The 20,310-nt window shown below is 58.4% G+C and overlaps 1 protein-coding gene across 1 annotated transcript in view; it reads right to left on the bottom strand.

The window, feature by feature from the left end:
* Positions 1–19,617, bottom strand: part of Plxna1 (plexin A1) — a 46,717-nt gene extending 27,100 nt beyond the window's left edge. Inside the window, exons 1-5 of the mRNA XM_076567316.1 lie at positions 19,421–19,617; positions 13,353–14,613; positions 11,786–11,968; positions 1,032–1,172; positions 50–150 (exon numbers count right to left, since the gene is read on the bottom strand). Of these exons, the coding sequence (XP_076423431.1) occupies positions 50–150; positions 1,032–1,172; positions 11,786–11,968; positions 13,353–14,594 (1,667 nt within the window). The 5' untranslated portion in view covers positions 14,595–14,613; positions 19,421–19,617. The remainder of the gene's footprint in view (positions 1–49; positions 151–1,031; positions 1,173–11,785; positions 11,969–13,352; positions 14,614–19,420) is intronic.
* Between the last annotated feature and the right edge of the window lie 693 nt (positions 19,618–20,310).

Here is a 20,310-nt window from a genome sequence, read left to right on the forward strand (position 1 = left end):
ACCAGGCCAAATGTCACCCACCCCTTCATGCCAGACCTCCCAGACTCACACACTGTGCAGGACACACCAGCCGCAGTGGGGGTCCCGAGACCCCAGGCACAGCTCACAGGAAGTATACTGCACACAGCTTTCCACAGGCACCCGCGTCACCTGGGGAGGGATCACAGTGTGAGGCCTATCTAGGCCCAGCCCAGGCTCCCAGCCCATCCCTGGAGTCCCCATCCTGTAGGACTCAAAATCCAGGCTGGGTCAGCCTGCCTCAGCCAAGTGGACCCAACAGGAACAAGAGTTCCAAGACAGGCAGCCAGCTGAGGCCTTCAGCCGTGGCTTCTGAGGGATAAAGAGACTCGTCAGTGAAAGAAAACGGGCCAGTGGTGCTCAGAGGGGCAGGCAGACTCTGGGTCTCCCCAGCTCTCAGGACTCCAGAGGCAGAGAAAAGCAAGAGCTGGTCAGAAAGCCTAGTGTCCTGCCTGCTCCCCTCCAACTGCTATCTTCCCAGCTGTCACAGGGACACCAGTCTGCATGGAAGTATGGAACAGGCACTAGTCTGGTAAGGCTGAGCACACAAGAGCACAGCCTTAAAAAAACTAGGCAGGCCAGGCTGGCCAGAGCCCCACAAAGAACACAACCACAACCCACTCTAGACAGACAGGGCCTGTGCCAGGGAGCCCAGCCCAGCATCCCAGCTCCAGTGGCACCTGTGCCTGGACAGTGCTGTCACTCAAGCCAACGTCCATGGTTCGAGATCACAGGGAGAGAAGAAGGCCTCCCTGAGCAGGTCCTAGGGAGTCCGAGGCTACATGGATGGCACACAGCCCTTATATACACACCTCCTAGAACAGGTCCACTGCTCATCTGTCTGTTGAGGGACATGTCAGGTTTTACAGCCAACAGGGCACCTCCAGTGGGGAGAAGCAGCCTCATGACTCCAGGCAAGCTATTCCTCAGTTTCCTTATGATGGGGTTCTCTGGCTGGGGATCCCATCCCAGCCGCCCTGATAGTCCATGGCTGAGCAGCCAGGGGCACCCACCTGCTTTTCCGTCATAGCATAGAGGTACTGGCGGTTGGGGCTGAGGACGAGGTCACGCAGGATAGGGCTGCCCTCCTGAGCCACCACACTCTCATAAGCCAAGGCTGGCCTGCCGCTGGGGTTTGCGAGGTCCACCAGAATCTGTTGTAGCAAGAGTGCTCAGTGAGGCAGGCCAATAATACTCTATCCTAGACCCACCTCACCTGCTAACAAGCACCTCCCCACCAAAGCCCTGCAAGAGCCAGGGTTGGTTCAGACGGAGCCAAGGCTGATCCAGCTCACTGTCCCTGATCCAGCTCAGCCCAAGGACAGGGAGATAGGACAAGACACCGAGGGCAGGTGGGTGTGTCTTGGTTCCTCTACCAGTCTAGACACCAAAACTCAGTGGTACGGTAAACGTGGGCTACAGTGCCTACCACCAAGCTGCAGGGACTCTGGATTCTTTCATGGGTCAACTGAGGCCTGTGAAGGAAAGCAGGTTTGAAGTGAAGGGGCACACAGAGACCTGGTGATCACTGTAGCTGAGGAACAAGACCAGGGGCTCACACATTGAGAGGCCAAGGCTGCCCCTGGGTGTCTTAGGGGATGTCTTGGGGTGAGGGACACCCCAGCAAGAAGGTGTTAGGGAGAAGGGTGTCTCATCAGCATGGAAATATAGTTCAGATCCCAAGCAAGCCAGGCGCTAATTAGCCGGCTCCTCTCCTGCAGCCTTGGTGCTGCAAGTATTTTTAGTTGCTTTCACCAAACAAATGTATTTAATTAACAGAGAGACCCATGGGGGCTTTCAGGGTGGGACTCATGGGGCGCGTCTGCCCAGCTCAGCTGGGCCTAGGCACAGTCTCCTGGGCACAGGACCTGCAGCTTGGGTTCTGCCCACTGTGCAGCTAAGGATGCCTAACACCCACGTCTATCCTTTTCTACCTCGGGGTAGGGGGGCTGGAGTGAGCTTGGTCTTCTCTGCACCCCACAGTGAGGGGACAGGGCAGACCTGGGGGCAGCAGGGTCAGGCAAAAGCAGCACCCTGTGGAGGCCAGCTCTGTCAGGAGCCGGGCGAGGGGCCAGCCAGGGTGGGGCCTTGTGTCTCTGGGCCAAGAGGCTGCTGGCTGAGAGAGAGGGGGAGGGTCACATTCCTGAGAGCCTGGGCCACCCCCCACATCCGCTCAGCTGCCTCTCCACCAAGACAGGCTTAAGTCAAACCAGGCCTGGAAGAGCAGGGTAAGGGAGGAGGTCCTAGGAGGCCTGCTGGGGCCGGGCCTATAGTTGCCCCAACTTTCTTCCTAGGCCTCTGGATGGACGGACAAACAAGAGCCGCTAGCTCAGGTGGAAAGGGGCCACAGCAGCCCAGTGCCCCGGGAGCTGGCAAGGGCACTAACCCTACCCTAAACCTATACTGCCCAGCTACGTCAGAGCAGGGGCGGGGCCAGGCCCGTGACTGCTCACACTGCTACACGGAGTGGGTGCATGGCAGTCATGGGCACGGCTGGACTCGCACACTGCGTAGGCCCAGACTTGGCCTGGATGTCTTTCGGCTGAAAGGACGAATGTGGGGTGCTGGAGCTCTCCGCCACAGTCTCTCTATGCGTGAAATGGGAAACACCAGCACCAGCACCCCGACAGAGACGGGTACCAGGAAACAGCCTGTCCAGTGTACAGGGGACTGAGAGCTCCAGACCCATGTCCTCCAAGCCTCTAAGACCAGGACTCTACTTCTCCCACACTCTGGGCTTCACCCACCTCCACATCCCAGGAAGATCCCATCCTCTTCACTCCCAGTTGACAGCTCTGAACCCAGCATGTAGGGTGCTCTGGACAGGGACCCAGGGAGTTTCCTCCTGCCACACCGACCACCATTAGCAAGGTAAGGCTGGGGACATGACCCCAGCCCTATCCTGCCTGCCACCACCTGCCACCACTCTTCCCAGCCTGGGTAGGCACACCAGCTCCAGGCATACAGGGAAGCGCAGGCCTTTCTTTGAGCAGTCAGTAAGGCAAGGACCACGGGCCACCCAGGCTCAGGAGGCCCTGCCCCGAGCCTGCTGGCTTAGTTGACAGTAACAGGTGGTCTCCACAGACAGCTGCAGTTGGGGGCATGTTAGTCCAGCTGTCCATCCACCTGCCCAGCAATGGGCCACGTCCACAACCAGCTCCCAGGGACAGGGCTAACTCTGGGGAGAGACCACTGGAAGAGTGTGGAAACCACTCCTAGGCTAGAGGAAGCAGAGGCATCAGGGAGGTTATGGTTGTGACAGGACCTCTGTGCATCCCAGTGTGATGGGGCCTATATATGCATGTGTTTGTGTTACAGTGTCCCTGAGTGCATGTGTGATAATGGGGGTTATGCTTGGAATATGAAATGTCCTCCACAGGCGCATGTGTTTAATTCCCAGCGGGTGGCACTGTGGGGGAGGTTATAAGACCCATTGGAGGTGCATGTCTTAATAAAAGAAGCGCATTCCTGGGGTGGCCTCCAGGTTACACTCTGGCCCCATGTGCCTGCCCACAGCCATGTCCTTCCTCCTCTGCCATGATGGACTCTGGCCCTCCAGGACAAACTTTCTCCCTTAGTTGTTTTTGTCAGGGTATTTTATTAGAATCAGAAAAGAAAATACAAGGTCCTGTGAGAACATGTGTGTGATGGAGTTCCCGAGGTGCATGTATGATGGGGTCTGTGTATTTAGTGTGCGATATAGTTCCCTAAGTACATGCATAATGGCGTCTCTGTGCACATGTGGATGATGGGGTCCCTGTGTAGACACACAGAACAGGTTCCTATATGTACACATATGGTGTCCCTGTGATCATATGTGCAATGGGTGTATCTGTGACAGGTCCTTGTGTACATACCAGTTGATGGGGTCTCTGTGTACACACATGGGACAAGGGTTATGGTCACATGTGATGATGGGATTCCTGTGTGCACATGTGTGATAGGGCCTCATTGTGAATATGTGTGAAGAGGGTCTCGGTGTATACATGTGATAGGGACCCTGTGTACACATGTGTGACCTCTGTATACACAGGTATAATGGGTATTTGTGTGCACAGGCACATTCTAGTCTCTGAATATAAGTATGTGTGACATCCCTTTGTATAAGATGGATCCCTATGTGAGCACATGGAGGGGGGCCCTGTATACATGTGTAAAAGGCCTGTGCACACTCATGTGATGGGGTCTCAATGGATATGTATGTGAAAGGTCCCTGTGTACATGTATATGAAGTCCCTGGATCTATATATAACAGAATCCTTAAGGGTGTATATGTGTGATGGAAAAACTGTGTACATGTAGGACGTGGTCCATGTGTACACACCTATGATGAGGTCCCTGTGTATATGTGTTTGATAGGACCTTTGTATACACATATAGTGGGACTCCCATATACACACATATGATGAAGTTCCTGTACATACACAATTGATGGAGTCCCCATATGCATCTGCAGATGATGAAATCCCCTGGTATACATGTGTGTAATGGGGATCCTGTCTATACATGTGTGTGATGGAGCCCCCATGTATATGCATGTGTAATGGGGTCCCTATATACACATAAGTGTGAGGGGTCCCCATGTATGTACCTATATAATGGGGGTCCCTGTGTACGTATATATGCATTGATGGAGTCCCCGTGTGCACATTTACACATGTACAACGAGGCCCATGTGTGCAAACATCAGGGGAACATCTGACTGGCATGATGGTCCCCAGGTCATGCTGTATCCCACTATGCTGTAGTCACTACGGTATAGCCAGCTTCATCAGACCACACAGAGAGGAGGTAAACTGAGACTCACACAGAACCTGTGAGAGGAACCAAGCCTTAGACCTCCTACTGCAAGTGGGGACACAGTCTACCCTCAAGTGCTGGGGAGTCAGCCAGGAGGGCATCCCAGGAGGGCAGAAGCAAGAGCTTCAGAAGGTGGAGTGAGTGTGCACAGGGCCAGCAGAGCCCACGTGCCGATGCCTCAGCTGTCCACTGCACGGCCACCCACCTTGAGACAGCTGGTCCAGCAGCCCCTTGAAAACCAACTGGGCAGCTGGCGGAGCATGGGAAGGCATAGGCTGGGGCATCCCAGGCATCCTTACCACCTCCAGCTGTTGCTTTCTTACTCCTCACATTTTCCCCAGACACTAGAATCTTCCATAACTGTCCTCAACTGCCCACTGTCCCCAGAGGCTGTGGTGGAGCCACCTAGCCTCCTTGGACACAGTCCCAAGCTGCTCCAGCATCTATTCACCCCAGCATGGTAGCACAGGCTTCCCCCACCACGTGCCTGTGCCTCTCAAGCCTCAGGTCTCTGTCCTCTCTGTTGGAGGTGGACCTGGAATCTGAGCTGACTAAGGAGAGAAGCCAGGTCAGACTCTGATGTCCCCAGTGGACAGAGCACTACCACGATCCAGCAGGCCAGGGAGGACCCTACCCATGGCTCCCAGGACACCTCAGGGAAGGCCAGAGAGCCTTGTCAGGCTGGAGCGGAGGCTGCCACTAGTGGGGAAGGCCAGAGTCCCAGGCTGGCCAGCCTGTCTGCTGGGCTCCAATCACCTCTAAGACCCTGCCAACTGCTGCAGGCGGGTGGGCAGGCAGCTGACAGCCTGGCCAGGTCAGCTGTCCGTCCAGTCCAGAGCCAACAATAGGACCATTATCCAGACTGAGGGCAGGCGGGGTTGCTGAAGAGGATGTCTGGGCCATCCAGGCTGTATGCCAAGGCCGGCACGCGCCCTAGCTGCCCGGAGGCAGGGGGCTGCCCAGTTTTGCCTAACCCAAGAGAGGAGAGGTCCCTTGCTCTGCTCACCCCAAGATAGCCGCCTGGGCTGACCCTACAAACTAGCCAGCCCTGACCTCCCTGCTTGTTTTGGTATACTGGGTGAGCCGATCTCACTCTCTAGGACAGGGAGAGAACAGACCAGGGGCAGCAGCCCGTGAGCATACTAGCTTCTGCAGACACAACCGCCAACCTGTCTGCCGTGGGAAGTTGTCACAGGAGGGGCTACATAAGGCAGCCTCCATTCCCACCAAGTCCTTTCCTCTAGCCCCTTCCTGGATCCCCACCACTCTCGAAGGCCAGGCAGTCTGAGAGTGTAAGTGTAGCTGACACTTCTGTTGCCCATAACTGGATGACAAAACATGGTCTGAAGGTGCCTACTAGCTGTAATTGTAGGCGGGGGTTCCAGGAGTCACATCTCTCAAGCCTCTACCTCCACCACACGTAAAAGTAGGGGGCAAGGAGGCTGCAGCTCCAGCAGAGGACAGCCAGGGCTGTGAGGACTAGTTGCAGCCTGCTCTTGCACTGACCTCTTCCACACAGTGGGTCACTCTAGCCAGGACCCACTTCCTAGGACTGTGAGAATTCAGGGGCTCACAGTTCTGTAGGAGAGAGCATCTTACTGAAGGTTGCCGGGAGACTTGGAGCTCTGATCCCACTGTTCTCTACTCATGAAACACTTGTCCTAGGAAAGACCTGGGCTGGGGCTATTCTGGCCTCCCTGCCATAGATGGATCCTGACTGCTACCAGGAGAAGGGATGCCGAGGGTGGGTACTCAGAGCAGGGCACAATGTCAGCTGATTGTTCTAAGGGTGACTTCCGTGTGAATCTGCGTGACCTGTGGCCACTAGGAGCTCAGGTGCTACCACACTGGGGCTAGGAGCTAGCTAGCACTGATCAAGTCTGTCTTGACTCAGGCCCTGGTTGCACGCCTCCTTTAGAACCAGCAAGAGGGTGTAGTGCTCCCAGGGGACACACATGTCTGCTCAGCACCATGACAGTACATGGATTCCACAGGGGCAAATCTATTCCACAGAAGGCAGGCAGCCTGAGCCCCTCCATTCCCTACTCACAACCAGCTGAGGGAGAAAGTAGAAACAGTTCTGCCAAGCAGAGCCATGGGTCTCCCACCTAGTGCTCAGAACAAGACATCAGAGGTTAGAAGAAAAGATCAAGGGAGCCTAGCAGCTCCTCCCAACACAGTCAGAAGCTGTCCGCCAAAGGCTGGGTCCTTGGAGCAGTGTTGCATGAAACACGGCATTCCAGGCAGAGGGTTGCATGCTCGACCTGCATGTGGTCCACACACTGTGTAGCTCATGGATCCAGAGCAGGCCACAGCTTGGCACTGTGGTCAGGATGACCCTCACACACAGCAGCTGAGCAAAGGACACAAAGGAAATGCACATGACTCAGCCCATTCCCAGCACGACAGCCGCGAGAGGTCAGCCAGGGCATCCCCGGAATGGGCAGAGCCTGGGAGGGGATCTGGGGAAGGTGATGTGTCTCCCAGTGAGCCTTCGCTGTGGGCACCATTATGGGTGCCTCTGAGGACACAGGGTCTCTAGCAGGGCTGGGTGCAGAGGCAAAGAGGGCAAGCTGGAGGCATCCAAGGTCAAGGGCCTGTGGTGGCAGGCGGGGCTGTTTGTCCCCAGGCAGCCAGGCTGCAGCAGCACAGACTCCACCAGCAGCAGAAACAGCTGTAAATGAAGAAGGCCACGGGCACGTGCTTGAAGTGCACAGCAAGCGGCTGGAGGTTTCACTTCTGCTCCGGGCTTCAGCTGTGCTGAGCAGAGCTGTGCCCACCTCTCAGAACATCCTCTAAAGACACTGATTATCACCCTTGGGAGAGCCAGACATCTATGCCTGCACAGATGGGCAGCACAGGCTGAAGGGTGAGGCCTTCAAGGCCAGTGAGCATGGGTCTGCCAGGACACTGGGTACCTTAGCCACACCTCTGTTCCAGAGGCTCACAGCAGCAAGAAGGCAAGAGGGTATGGTGGTCTTGGATTGTAGTGAATACTACCAGCCCTGCCCTTACCCACACCCCAGTCCTGTCTTCCACCCTCTCCAAGCCTATGGACAGCTCACAGGGAGGCTTACACTCATCCAAGTCCAGGAAAGGAAAGGGGTTTTGGGAAAGCCAGGGTAGACCTCCCTCCTCAATGGCTGGGTCCCAGACTGGCCCAAGAAGATGAGTACTCCCTCAGGCCTTTCCTTCAGCTTTGGTGCCCCCACTGGCCTGTGATGCCTTTCCTCAGCTGTATAATCCCACAGCGTGGGTCTCTGGCCACAAACTAGTGGTCCAAAGGTACACTAGGTGGCTCACAGAACTTTCTGAAAAACGTGGGTTAATTACCAACACTGAACAAACTCTCACATGAAAAAATACAGACATCCAGATTCTCTTGGAGGGGCTGGGGGGCAGGTACCCTGGCAGAAGAGGCAACACCTGGCACCCTTACCAGAGGACCTGGCTGGACCTCAGAGTGTACAGTCCCTTGGCTCTGAAGTATAAACAGACAGGGTGACTGGCCTGGGGTACCCCTTCCTTCCCAGCTCTGCAGTAGCCTGGAGCAAGTACTTGGCAGGAGTCCAGAGACCGTCTTTGCAGAGGAACCTGGGCCATCCTGCAGGACCAAACAAGAGCTGCAACTGAGAACTCTGGCCAGAAATGGCTCTTTGGAAGCTGTAGGGGGAGCTATTCACAGGGCTGGGTTTCTGGGGCCCAGGAGGATGCTGGGAGGGACATTACAGAGAGATGGCCTCTATTGGGGGGAGGGTCATGTTGGCAGGCAGGGCTCTGGGGAAGAAGGGGGAGATAGGGGCACCCCAGCCAGCCTTGAGCAGCTGAAGTTGGCAGGTCTTAAATTAATCGCTACAATTTTACACAACAACACGTTTGGCAGGGCCTGGCCTAGGGCCAGCCAAGTCTCTGGAGCTCCCTAGATGCTTTTTAAAGCCCTGGAAGTCCCAGGCCTGGGAAAGATGGGAGGGGCCAGCCCAGCCTGCCTGCCCTAGGTCAGGCAATGGCCTGGGGTCCCTAGAGTCCAGACTCCAACACACAGTGCCGAGAGTGGGGAAGAGGTGGGGCCATGGGCACCCCTGAGCACAGTTGGTCAGTCAGCAGAGCCAGGCCCAGAAGCCTCAGGGGTGGGAGGAGCATGGATAAAAACAAGAGGGCTCAGGAGGCCACTCCAAAGCCCAGATGTAGGAGGCTAGTACTGGCCTGAACAGGGGAGCACAGAAAGTTGCCATCTGTCAGGGCCATGATCTGGGGAGGTACCGCCTGTGAGCATCTTGTTGCCTGGAGGTGGACCAGCCCCAGGACCAGCAGTGGGAGCTACAGGCATTTCCAAGCCAGGACAGGTAGAGGGGACTCCACCCTACTCCCAGGGACAACCTAAAGGTGCTGCATGGAGGCCACCCCAATCTCAAAGGCCATCATAGCAGCCCTGGATGCAGTCCTGGGGACCAGTGACTGAGAAAAGGACAGCAGGAGAAAGGCTCCTCAGAGTCACCAAGGCAGAGCCTGTCTCAGAGCCCTGCTAGGTTCCAGTCATCCTCCAAGGACCCACTGAAGAGGAGAGGGAGGGAGCGAGGGCCCTGGACTCATGTGACATGACTGCTCTGTACCTCAGTTTCCCAATCTGTGAAAAGATGCTGGGATGGTTGGGAGGCTTGGGGTGAGTCAGTCACCTGAGTACTCAGCGCATGCTCACAGTAGGGAGCTTGTTAGGCTCTGGAGAAGTAAGGCTCTCACAGCCAGAGGAGAGCTGACAAAACTTCAGAAACACCTCATTTGCACAGCACTGGCAACAAAAGATGATCGCTAAGAGGGGAACACCTGTTGAACTATTTCATGAAATCCCACTGGGACAGGCGGACTGGGTGAGAAGGGTCGGACAGCAGGGCCCCATGACATAATGATATCCATGTCCTGAGTGGCACAGCATGGACCCAGTTCAACCACAGACATCTAAATGAAATGCCGTTTGCACACCCCCTCCTGCAGCGGATCCCATACACCCTAGAAAGGCCCCATCCACTCAAGAGCTGCACTTAGCCATCTGCACCCAGGGATGCCAGGAGCCTAAGTCACAGGCGAGGCTCTGGTGGGCAGGAACAGAGGCCCTTGGCCTGATGAGGACACTGGCTGGGGACAAAGAACCAGCTCCTCACCTGGACTGTCCAAACATAATCTCAAGGGGGTAACCTGGTCTAGGCAGGGGGCCTCCCCTCCTCCCTGCCCCCCACCTGCCCTCTTGGGCATGGGGGAAAGGGGAAGGGCTGGCAATCCAACCTCTGCCACAGAGAGAGCCCACAATGCAGCCTCTGCCCATGGACAGCCTCCAAGGTTCCACACTCCAGGACTCAGTTTCCTCTCTGTGGGAGCACTGCCAACCAAGACTCAGGGGAACAGGCATGCTCTGAGCTCACCAGTGAAAGCCAGTAACCCAAGGGGCCCTGGGGCCCAGGAGGCAATGAGGAGACAGAACTGGAGGGACCTGTTCTCCCAGCTCACTGGGGCCTGTCTGCCACCCCCTCAGTCCACAGGACATCAAAAGGGGCACTCCCAACCACAGAAGCCCATCTCCAGCTGGGAGGTAGGCATGGGGGTCTCTAGGTTTACTGCAGCCAGATTCCATGACCCTTCTCAACCCTCATCCACCCACCTCTCTCAGTGGCTCCCAGTCCCGTATGCCTCCTCGAGACACTCTTAGGTTATAGAAAAGGAGCTCCAGGCCACACCTACACCACCTAGGAGTCACAACCAACAGGACAGGGCTCCGAGGGCAGCAGGGGCCTAGTCTGAGCCGCTCAACCACCTACCTCCATTGGCCAGGTGCCGGGACTCTACAGTAAAGAATCCATGGGATTCCTTGCTTACCCCAGAGGCCCCTCAATTACCAGCTCAGGTCCCAAGGCCTCAAGACCACCAGCAGCACCCCAGGATAGTGACACTGAGAACGAGGACTTCCCAGAGATCACAGAACAGGCAAGGCTGGGACGTGGTTTCCACATGCCAGGCTAAGGGGCTGAGAGCAGCCAGGCCTTCCTGGCCCTGGGCCCAGGCTCACCCACGGGCACGCGAGCAGGCAGGCCAGAGGGAGGGGGCTGTGTCAGCAAGAGCTCTCAGCTGTTATTTCATCTCCTGGCCCTGCCTGATGGTCCTCTGGGTACCCAGGCAACTCCACCTTTCAGGGTTACTAGAGCCTTCTTCCACCCAGGTGGGGACCCTGCCCACTGCCCACCCAGGGACAGGCAGACCGACAGCCTCTGGAAGTCCCCCCTTGTCCAACCAGTCCTGGAGAGGAAGAGAGGCTAGAAATCAAACAAGCCAGTACACAGACCCAGCCTCACCCCAAGGCCTGAACGGGGCCCCCATCACTCAAGTCACCCGCTCCCTGGGCACTGGGCTATGGTGTGATGGGGGCGGGGCACTCCCCTTGCCCTGCCCTTGGCCTTGGCCTAGCTTGGCTGCATGGTGGGTGGGAATGGAGCTGGCTGACACAGAGTGCTGCTTCAGCAGACACCAGATCTCCCAGGGCTGAAAGGAGGGCCCACTGGGGAGGGGGCCTGCACAGTCCTGCTCTGCCCAACATCTACACAAGCTTCCCCTCCAACCTCGAGACACCCAAGCCGTCCTCTAGGACCCTGGCTTCTGTACAATGACCCTGAAAGTCTTGTTCAGCAGAACAAAGCCAATCACAAGCCCTATCACGAGCCCCTTGGGCCCCCAGATACACAACAGGACAGAGGAAAACTTCCCATGGGAAGCCCAGAAAGAAGGAGGCCCTTCAGAGGCACTCGCGAGATCTGAGCCCTTCAAGGTCACTGGGCCTGGCACAGAGGCATGCACCCACCCACCTCATGCACAGACCCAGTCTCCCTGTCAGAGAAAATCTGGCTTCTGTCCCTTGGATGGGACCTGTACCCACACACAAACACACTACCCAGGGGTGGCCCCTCCGATCCCACACAGGCCTGACCTTGCGGATGCGGCCGCTGCGAGTGCCAGCAAAAACCACGGTGCGGCCCTGGTAGTCATAGGCAGCTACAGCAGTCAGGCCATCATCCTTGTCCACAAAAAGGGGTGTGCCCTCGATGGTGACCGTGCCCCCCAGTGGCTGGTTGAAGTCCTGCCCACAGAAGTCGTCATCGATCTGCAGGGGCTGTAAGAAGTGGCAAGGTTAGACCTTCACCTTGAGTAGAGCAGGGGACAAGGTTGGGGAAGGAAGGCCCGGGGAGGGGGTGGGGGGTGCCATAGAGCTACCCAGACCCAAACAAGGCCCATAAAATTCTGGGGGGGACACAGGGCCTGTGAAGCAGCCCAGGTCCAGTGAATGTGACGCGTGAAGGAAGGGTGGGTGAGCTGTAGGGCCCCCAACATGGAACCAGGCCAGCCTACTCCAGTAACGGGAATGATGGACAAAGGAAGTAATGGCCTAGAATTGGGGGACAGCCAATAGAAGTATTCCTGCTGCAAATCGTACATTTGCACCTTGCGTGTAGACAAAGACGATGTGTAAGGCAGGAGGGAGCGGGCACACACAGAAGGCACAGAGAGGGACCTGCTGTGCCGGCAGGAAGCAATCAATACCTCCAGGTTCCGGAGACGGGGGAGAGTAGAGGCACGAGGGGGGGGGTAGACAGGACCGGAGTTTGGGGAGAAGGAAGAGGGACAGCTGGCTCTCCTCTGGGGTAGAGGTCACTGATACGGATGCAGAGGGAGGCCAGCCAGGCTGGGAATCCCTGGGAAATAGTCAGGAGTAATGAGCAGGTCTGAGGCCAGGAGCAGGGCACCCAGAGTCCATGTGGGAACACAATGCCTTTCCTGAGAAGCCAAGAGAAGAGCGGTGGCTTCATCTCCCGCTGCATTCAGAGCCCAGCCACGCCTGTGGCACCCCTGGAGGAGGCAGGGACTCTCACTGCTCCACTCTGCTCCAAGGAGCAGCCTGTGGCTCCAGTCAGAGATGGGAAACCTGCTGGAGGAATAGCTGGCTTTGGGGACAGAGAACACTGGCTGTAGAGCACCTAGCACAGGGTAGCTGGGCGGCCCCTATGACAGGGCCTCTCTCGGAGTACATCCCATGGAGCATTCAGCACCCAGCATTGGGCATGGTGGGGTTCCAGGAAGCAGGCAGCTTGCCAGGAGGATATGGGGGAGATAAGCTCCATAGAAGCAGTATCTGGAGTCCTTGTACTGGCTGTATGACCCTGGGGAAGTCAATCTACCTCTTAGCCTCTATTAACCTCATCTGTAAAAGGGGAGCAATCTAAAAATGGTCATCACTATCCAATGTCCCTGAGGGCTTTGGAGCTGTGTGGACAGGGGCTATCACCCACTTCCTAAGGCACACGGTGATGCTATGGCTAGGAGCAGACTTTGGGGCTGGTACGCTGGGTTCAGGTCTTGTCTCACAGGGCTGGGGACCAGGCTGGCGAGAAAGCAGAAAACATGCCCAGCATAGAGCAGGGACAGCAAGGTGTAGATAAGATGTGACCCCAGGGAGGGTGGCAGGAGCCCCTTCCCCCCACTCCCCTCCCCCCACTCACCGAGTTGATGCAGCCCAGCTCCTTGTTGAGCAGCCAAGGCAGTGAGAGCTTGCCCTCGCCACGGTAGCAGGACTGGATGCGCTCTTTGATTTTCTCCTTGATGGCCCGCAGTGTGAACAGGCACAGCGCCGACTCCTTGGGTGGCTTCACACGGTTCTTCTGGCCCTGTGCGAACACGGTGAACAACACGTCCTCATCCTCAGCGAGGCCCAGCTGCTTGGCCAGGGCCTTGCCTGGCCGGCTCAGGTAGGCATCCTGCACCAGGCGGTACTCCACTCCGGCCTGCTCACAGCCAATGGGGAACTCCACGTAAGAGTAGAACTTGGGGTCATTCACACACAACCGCACAATCTTGGAGGTGAAGAAGTGCTCACCCGCGGCATCGGGGGAGGTGAGCTGCGTGTCCAGCTGCAGGGTGAGGTAGTATACGAACTGCTCGCTGCGGAAACTGTACACATAGTAGATGTCAAAGGCTGGGAACTTGGACAGCGTGTCTGATGGGATCTTGAGCTGAGATGACACAAACTCGTCCTGGTACACGAAGCCAAACATGTCAGCATCTTCCTCGTTAGCCATGAGCCGGCGGCTGGACAACGTGGGGAAGTACTCTGATTTGCCATCGATGGGCGTGCCTACAAAGAGCTTGGCCTGGCCCTGGCCAGGTGGTCCGGCAATGAGTACCCCCGCCATGCTGCTGGCTTCTCGGACACTGGACAGGTAGTGCTCTTTGCGGTGGTGCGGCTCGCCCAGCTTGAAGAGGTCGTCCAGCCTCAGGAACTGGCAGATGCCCTGGGAGGCACTGCCACAGGCCAACAGGCGGTTGGCAGCATAGTCCAGCAGCAGAAGCTTGTTGACGTTGTCTGTGCTGCCCAGGCCATGCGGGCATGACTGTACACTGGGGGGCGGATAGCATTTCTCGTTGTCTTCCACAGGGCCCGTCACATGGGCCCGAAGCAGGGTCAGGTTCCCTGACAGCTTGTAGATGCGGTTCACTGCGCCAACATATACCTCCCCCGTCTGCTCGTGAACCACCAGGTGGGTGAGGCCCCAGTCATTGGCCACAAAGGTGCGGAAGGCGGGTTGTGGACCCACGCCAGCTGGGGGTGAGCTGATGGCCATCCACACACCCCGCAGCAGCAGCAGCAGTAGCAGCAGCAGTGTCCGAGGGCTCAGGGTTGGCAGTGGCATGGTGGGCTGGGGCCTCAGGTCAAGGTACTCAGGTCCTGTAGGGGTGAGCATCATGGGACTGGGTTTCTTGGCCCTGAAAAAAAACAGGCAAGAGAGGGTGTGAGTGTGGTGTTGCCCACTTATGCACAGGGCGTTCACACATGGCCTCCCCATTCTATGAGTTCCCCGTGTGTGTGTGTGTGTGTGTGTGTGTGTGTGTGTGTGTGTGTGTGTGTGTAAGCTATGTAGATACCTCCAAAAAGACCCTCTACCACTACCCAGACAGAACGGAGCAAAGAAGGCACTTCCGTGTCCTGAGGCATGCAGGCAGCAAGGGTGAGCCAAGTGTCACAGGGAACACACTGTGGCTAGCAGCAGCAAAACAGGATAGCGGCCTGGCAGCAGGGTGCTCCACTACAGCCTGTGCCCTGCCACTCCTGACAAGATAAGAATGGGTCCAGGAACACAGGACATCTTTCAAGGGTCTGGGGTCCACATGACCCTGACTCAGGGCCTGCCCATGCCCCGAGGATCAAGATCTCTCCGGATCCTCAGTCTCAGATGAGTGGCATGTTCCCTGCATCAATGTCCCCCACCAAAGCTGAGCAGAGATAGGCTGTAGTACACATATCCTCCTCCACACAGTGTCAGCTGCCTTGGTGATTGCCAGTACCATTTGGCTCAGGGCAGCCATGCCCCACACTATTAGACACTCTCTGATGTGTGGACTGCTCCCCTGAGACTCTAAAACAACCCCCAGCACAGCGTCCACACCCACAAGGACCACCAGAAAGAGCCCCTCCCCCACAGTTCTACAGCCCCATGGCAGTAGTTCCGAGCTTGGGTCAGACTAGTGCGCCCAACTTTCTATGGGATCTTGTCTCTGGCATTCCTCCCTGGTTGACCTTGGCCCAGCATGTTACAAACTTCAAGGTCGGCACTCTAAGGAAGAATCTAGAAGCAGTACCTCCCACTAGAAATCCCATACCCCCAGGCAGAGGGCACTGCCCACAATGGCCCCTTCCAGGACTCCTGTCTCATACTGCACTCTAAGCAAAGACGACTTCCAAAGAGAGGGAGGGCTCCCTGCATCCCAGCCCTCAACAGTGTCCTCTGCCCACTCCTGGCCCCTCCACCATTGTCTACCCTCAGCCAGGACCCCATGAGGCAGTCTGGGCCACTTTTTGGACCTGCACTGCCTCCGAAACCCTGGCATGCCACCTCAAATCCAACTGTGTACCCACTGCCCCTGGAAAGTGCCACCTTCCAGATTTGAGTAGTGTTGGTCAAATGTAACGGCCCTAATGGAGACGATCCCTTTTCCTCAGTTTCCCTAGCCACCAAAGGGATAGCAACACTTCTTTCCTGGTGGCTGAAACAGTTTGAAGTCCATTTCCTGATTGACAGGTGCCATACTCTTGAGGACAGCAGGGTCACAGAGCCTGCCCTGTGGGCTTGGGGTGGGGGTCCTCTTACCCCACTCCTTGGCTGATGTCTGACCACAGAAGTGTTTAGTGTGGCGAGTGGGCAGTCAGCCAGTACACACAGCTTCTCTATACTCCCACACACTGCCCTCACCCACAGCCCCATTCATAGCTGGGGACACTGAGACTTAGAGATGGCACCCTCTCCAAGTCTAGGTGTGGAGCTAGCCAGAGGCAGGAAGCGAGTTACAGGTGCTCAGGCCTTCATCTTCCATGTCTTACTCTAGCGCACAAGGCACCTTGGCCGTTCCGCTCTGCCCCCACAGCCGCTCAGGTAAGCCTGAGATGACCTGCTCATGAGGGCAGTAGCTGCTAGCATTCAGTTGTCTGCCTTCATCTGTGGCATAGGCCTGGTTAGTGGCTCTGGCTACTTATTGCTCAAATGCTCTCCCCAAAGGACATAAGCTGGGTGCAAATAGGTCACACTTTCTCTCTCCAGAGCCACCGGGCCCAAGCCGATTCAGCAAACACTTGTGACTGAGTGAACAAGTGAGTCAAGGCACTAGGAGTGGCCAGCCAGGCCTGGACAAAGCTGTCCTCAACATGAATCCAGATGGGGAAACTGAGGCTCAGGGCAGCAACAAGTGTTGGCTTAAATCCCAGAGCAGATGCCGGGTGGCACACTTTCGCAGGAAACCTCCCAGCAGGCTGTCAGCTGCCTTGTGCCCCAAGAAGAGCAGCCACCAGGGGCCCCCACAGGCAGCCAGAGGGGAGAGCACCCCCACCAGTCTCCTACCCGCCAAACCAACGCAGACTAGAGAGCAGGTTGCTTGCAGACCAAACGGGCCTGGGCTGAGCACCGAGTCCATGTGAACTCCAAAGAAAACATGAATCACTCACCGTTTATCAGTTCAAAGCAGGCCTGCAATTACCAGGGGCTGGGCTCTCCCCTCCTCCGGGATAATTATACACGTCTTAATGCAATTACGGGCCCTACTTTTTATATTAAACAGGAGGGCCCTGGCTGAAGAAGCCACCATCCAAACTCCAGCCTGGCCCTGGGCCCACTCCCCCGCCTCCTAACAGAAGCTGCTGGGAAGGGGTTGGCCTGGGGGGCACAGGGCTGCCGGCCAGAAAGGAGGGGATCCCGAGCCCACACCTACCACGCACAAAGGCTAGCAGGGATGCCTGGGCTACTTTCTCCAGTTTGGAGAGACGAGACTCAGGGCTCAGACAGATCCAAGGTCACACAGCCAGCCCTGATAGAAAGGGACTAAAAGCTAGAGTTCCTGTAGAGACCCCAGGCAGGAAAGCAGCCAGGTTCTACTCAGAAAACAGTGTGTGTTGAAAAGGAGGGTCTGATACTGGGTGCTGGGCCAGGCTGGGGGAGGGGAACAGACGGCTCTGGGTTCTGTGAGCTTCCTGGCCAGCCTACAGAAGCTCCCAGAGGGGCCTTTCCACCTGCTCTACAAGAACCAGGTCCAGGGGATACTGGGGGTGGGGTGGGGTGGTGGAGGTACTCTAGGAGGGTGGCATGGAGAACACTCCTGCTAGAAATGCAGATGGGGCAGCTTGAATGGCCAGCGCTCCCCAACATGGACAAGTGAGACACTGAACAGGAGGACCATGGTGGTGCTGGGTGTGTGCAGAAGGGACCCAGAGAGAGAGAGGCCAGGCTCGTAGGTGGGGGCCTCAGCCAGGGGCCACTCTGGAACAGGCCTCCTGTGGAGTGCATAGAGCCGGTACCCTGCCCTCTCCTAACCCTGGATGGCACCATGGTTCTTGCTCAGAAACAAAGACCTCAGAGCCCTCACAGGGGGAAAGCTCGCTCCCTGTGTCCTGTTGCTCTGGAGCCCTAATGGGTGTGGACAGGCTGGTCTTGTCATCTCACCTAGTGGTTCCCCCTCAGCAGCCAGAGGATTGCCTTGTCACCCTGCCCCACCCTGTGGGAGGTCACAGGAGATGGGCTCCAGTGGCCTACTCTCTACCTGGAGGCCTTGGAGTCCTGCTCTCCAGAAAAGGTGCCAGCTGCTGGCCTTTCCTGGGGTCCCATACTCCTGGCCAGATGCTCCATGGGATGTGGCTTTGTCCACGACGTCTTCTCTGGCCCCAAACCCAAGAACACATATCTCAGCCAACCTTGTACACAGACCCCCAGTCTCCACCCATGCTGTCCTCTGGGTCTGAAGACACCTTTGGTGGGCTCCAAGCTGCCACCTCCCCGCTGCCCGACAGCTTAGCCCTGAAGTAGAATCCCTGCTTTGCGCCTCTGCCTAGGGCACTAGCTGAGCGCTTCCCAGACCCAGCAGACTCTTGACCAGCCTAATGCAGCAACTCCCCACCCTCCTGCTCACCCCCCAAAAGCAAGGGACTTGGGAAAATTAGGGGTGCTCCTGGAGGGCTGGAGACACACAGGATAGCACCACCCCCACAGAACTGAAGACGGGCAGCACCTGCTGGAGGGGGTAGGCAGCACCAGGGGACTGAGGGCCGGAGGTAGGAGCCTGGCTGAGGGGCAGAGGCTCAGTTCCTTCCCATCCCCCCCAACACACCCCTTTCTTTCAAGGGGCGTGGCCCCAGCACCCCACAGATGAGCCTGAGACAGCTCCTGGCACCAAGTAACCCCTCAGAAGCCTTCTCATCCCCTTCCAGGGCTGCACCTGGGGTCTCTGCAGGCAGAGGGGCCTCCCTGGAGTCTACGCTCGCCCTTCCCCGCAACAGCCAGAGTAAGCCCACCACCGCCACGGTCCTCGCCGCACCCCAGGCCTGGGACCGTCCAGGAAGCAAGGGGGGAAGCCTCCAGGGAAGGAATGACCCCGTGGAGGCCCTGCGCAGGGGGAGGCCGAGGAGGCCCGAGCCGGCGGCCTCTCCGGTGGCACCGCACCGCCCCTTGCAGCCGCCGGGTGGAGGGCCTGCGGGCCGGGGCTGGCCGCGGAGCTCACTCGCGCGCTGGGGCCGGAGGGGGCGGGGGTCCCCACGAAGCCTTGCAACTTCCACCCCCACGGCCCGAGGCCGGCCCAAGGCGCAGCACGGGACCTCCCCAAATCCCGCGGCCCTGCCCGGGCCTGCCCAGCGCGGCGCTCGCCTGCGGCCCACGTCCCCGCCCGCGGCCCGGTCCGACCCGGCGCGACACGGGCCGACATGGGTACCCGCAGGGCCCTCCCCGCGGGGCCACTGCAAACTTTCTCTTCTGCCTGGAGGAGGGGGCCGCTACTGCGACCATAGACATTGCGCCGCCCGGATCGCAGGGCCCCCGGACGCGCTGCGACCCGCCGGGACGCAGCAGCCTTTCGCAGAGACCGCGCCCGGACACACGCGGGCGCCCGGCCGGAGCCGCAGGACACGCCAGCCGCGGACACGCGCGCCGCAGTCCCCGCGCACACCCCCTGGCCACCGCCAGCGCTCCCCCAGCCACTCGGGACCCCGGGCCGCTATGAGCCTCCCGCCGCCCGCGGGGAAAGTTGCGCCCCGACTCACCCGACAACCCCGGGCGCGCCCCGCCGCCGGCCATCGCCGCGCCCTGCCGCTTGCCCCTCCGCGGGGCCGCCCACGCCGCGCAGGCCGCCCAGGCCGAGGCCGCCGCGCCCGGGCTCCGCTCCGCTGCGTGGCTGCGTCGCCGCTGCCCAGCATGAATGGGGCGCTGAGCGCCGCGCGGCTGCGGACCGGCCTCGCTCTCGCCGCCCCGCGGAGCGCTGTGCCGCGCGCATGCGCCGGCCGAAGCCGGGGGCGGGGCCGGGAGGCGGGGCGGGACCCACGATGGCCTGCAGGGGGCGCTCGGCCCCGCGCCGAGAACGCGCGCGCCGGGCCCCACCGCTTGCCTTCAAAGGGCGATGCCACCTCAGCCTTAAAACTCTGGGCTGGTGTAGGGGTGGGTGAGGTGGTCGGGGTGGTCCCAGGAGTCGGTGCACTGTATAACGAGCACGGGCTGGAAGCCGAGCTTTCGTCCACGGAAGGGTAAACTGAGGCTGGAGGAAGCACTTGCCCTGGTCTTATTGCTCATCTTGGCCTGCGCTCCCAATCTCTAAGGTGGGACAGGCACTGCACCTCGCAGGCCGCAGGCGGTGGCGCGTGCCGAAATGCCCAAACTCAGGGACTTACGCGGTCCTGCAGCGGGGCGTCTTAAGACCACGCCAGCAGGATAGAGACAGTGCCAGGCGGACCGTGGGCACGGGACTGGCCTGCAGAGCTGGGTGCGCCCGGTCTGGGGCGCAAAGAGAACCCGGTGTGCAAGGTAGCCAGACCAAAGCGAGGCAGGCAGCCGCGCGCAGAACGGAACAGAGCAACCACAAAAGGTGGTCATGGGAGGGGCGAGCGCTGGCTGGGTACAGCCTGGGGGACCCAGTGCAGTTCACCCGGTAAGGACCATT

The sequence above is a fragment of the Peromyscus maniculatus genome, chromosome 3 (assembly GCF_049852395.1).
Source record: "Peromyscus maniculatus bairdii isolate BWxNUB_F1_BW_parent chromosome 3, HU_Pman_BW_mat_3.1, whole genome shotgun sequence".
NCBI lineage: Eukaryota > Metazoa > Chordata > Mammalia > Rodentia > Cricetidae > Peromyscus > Peromyscus maniculatus.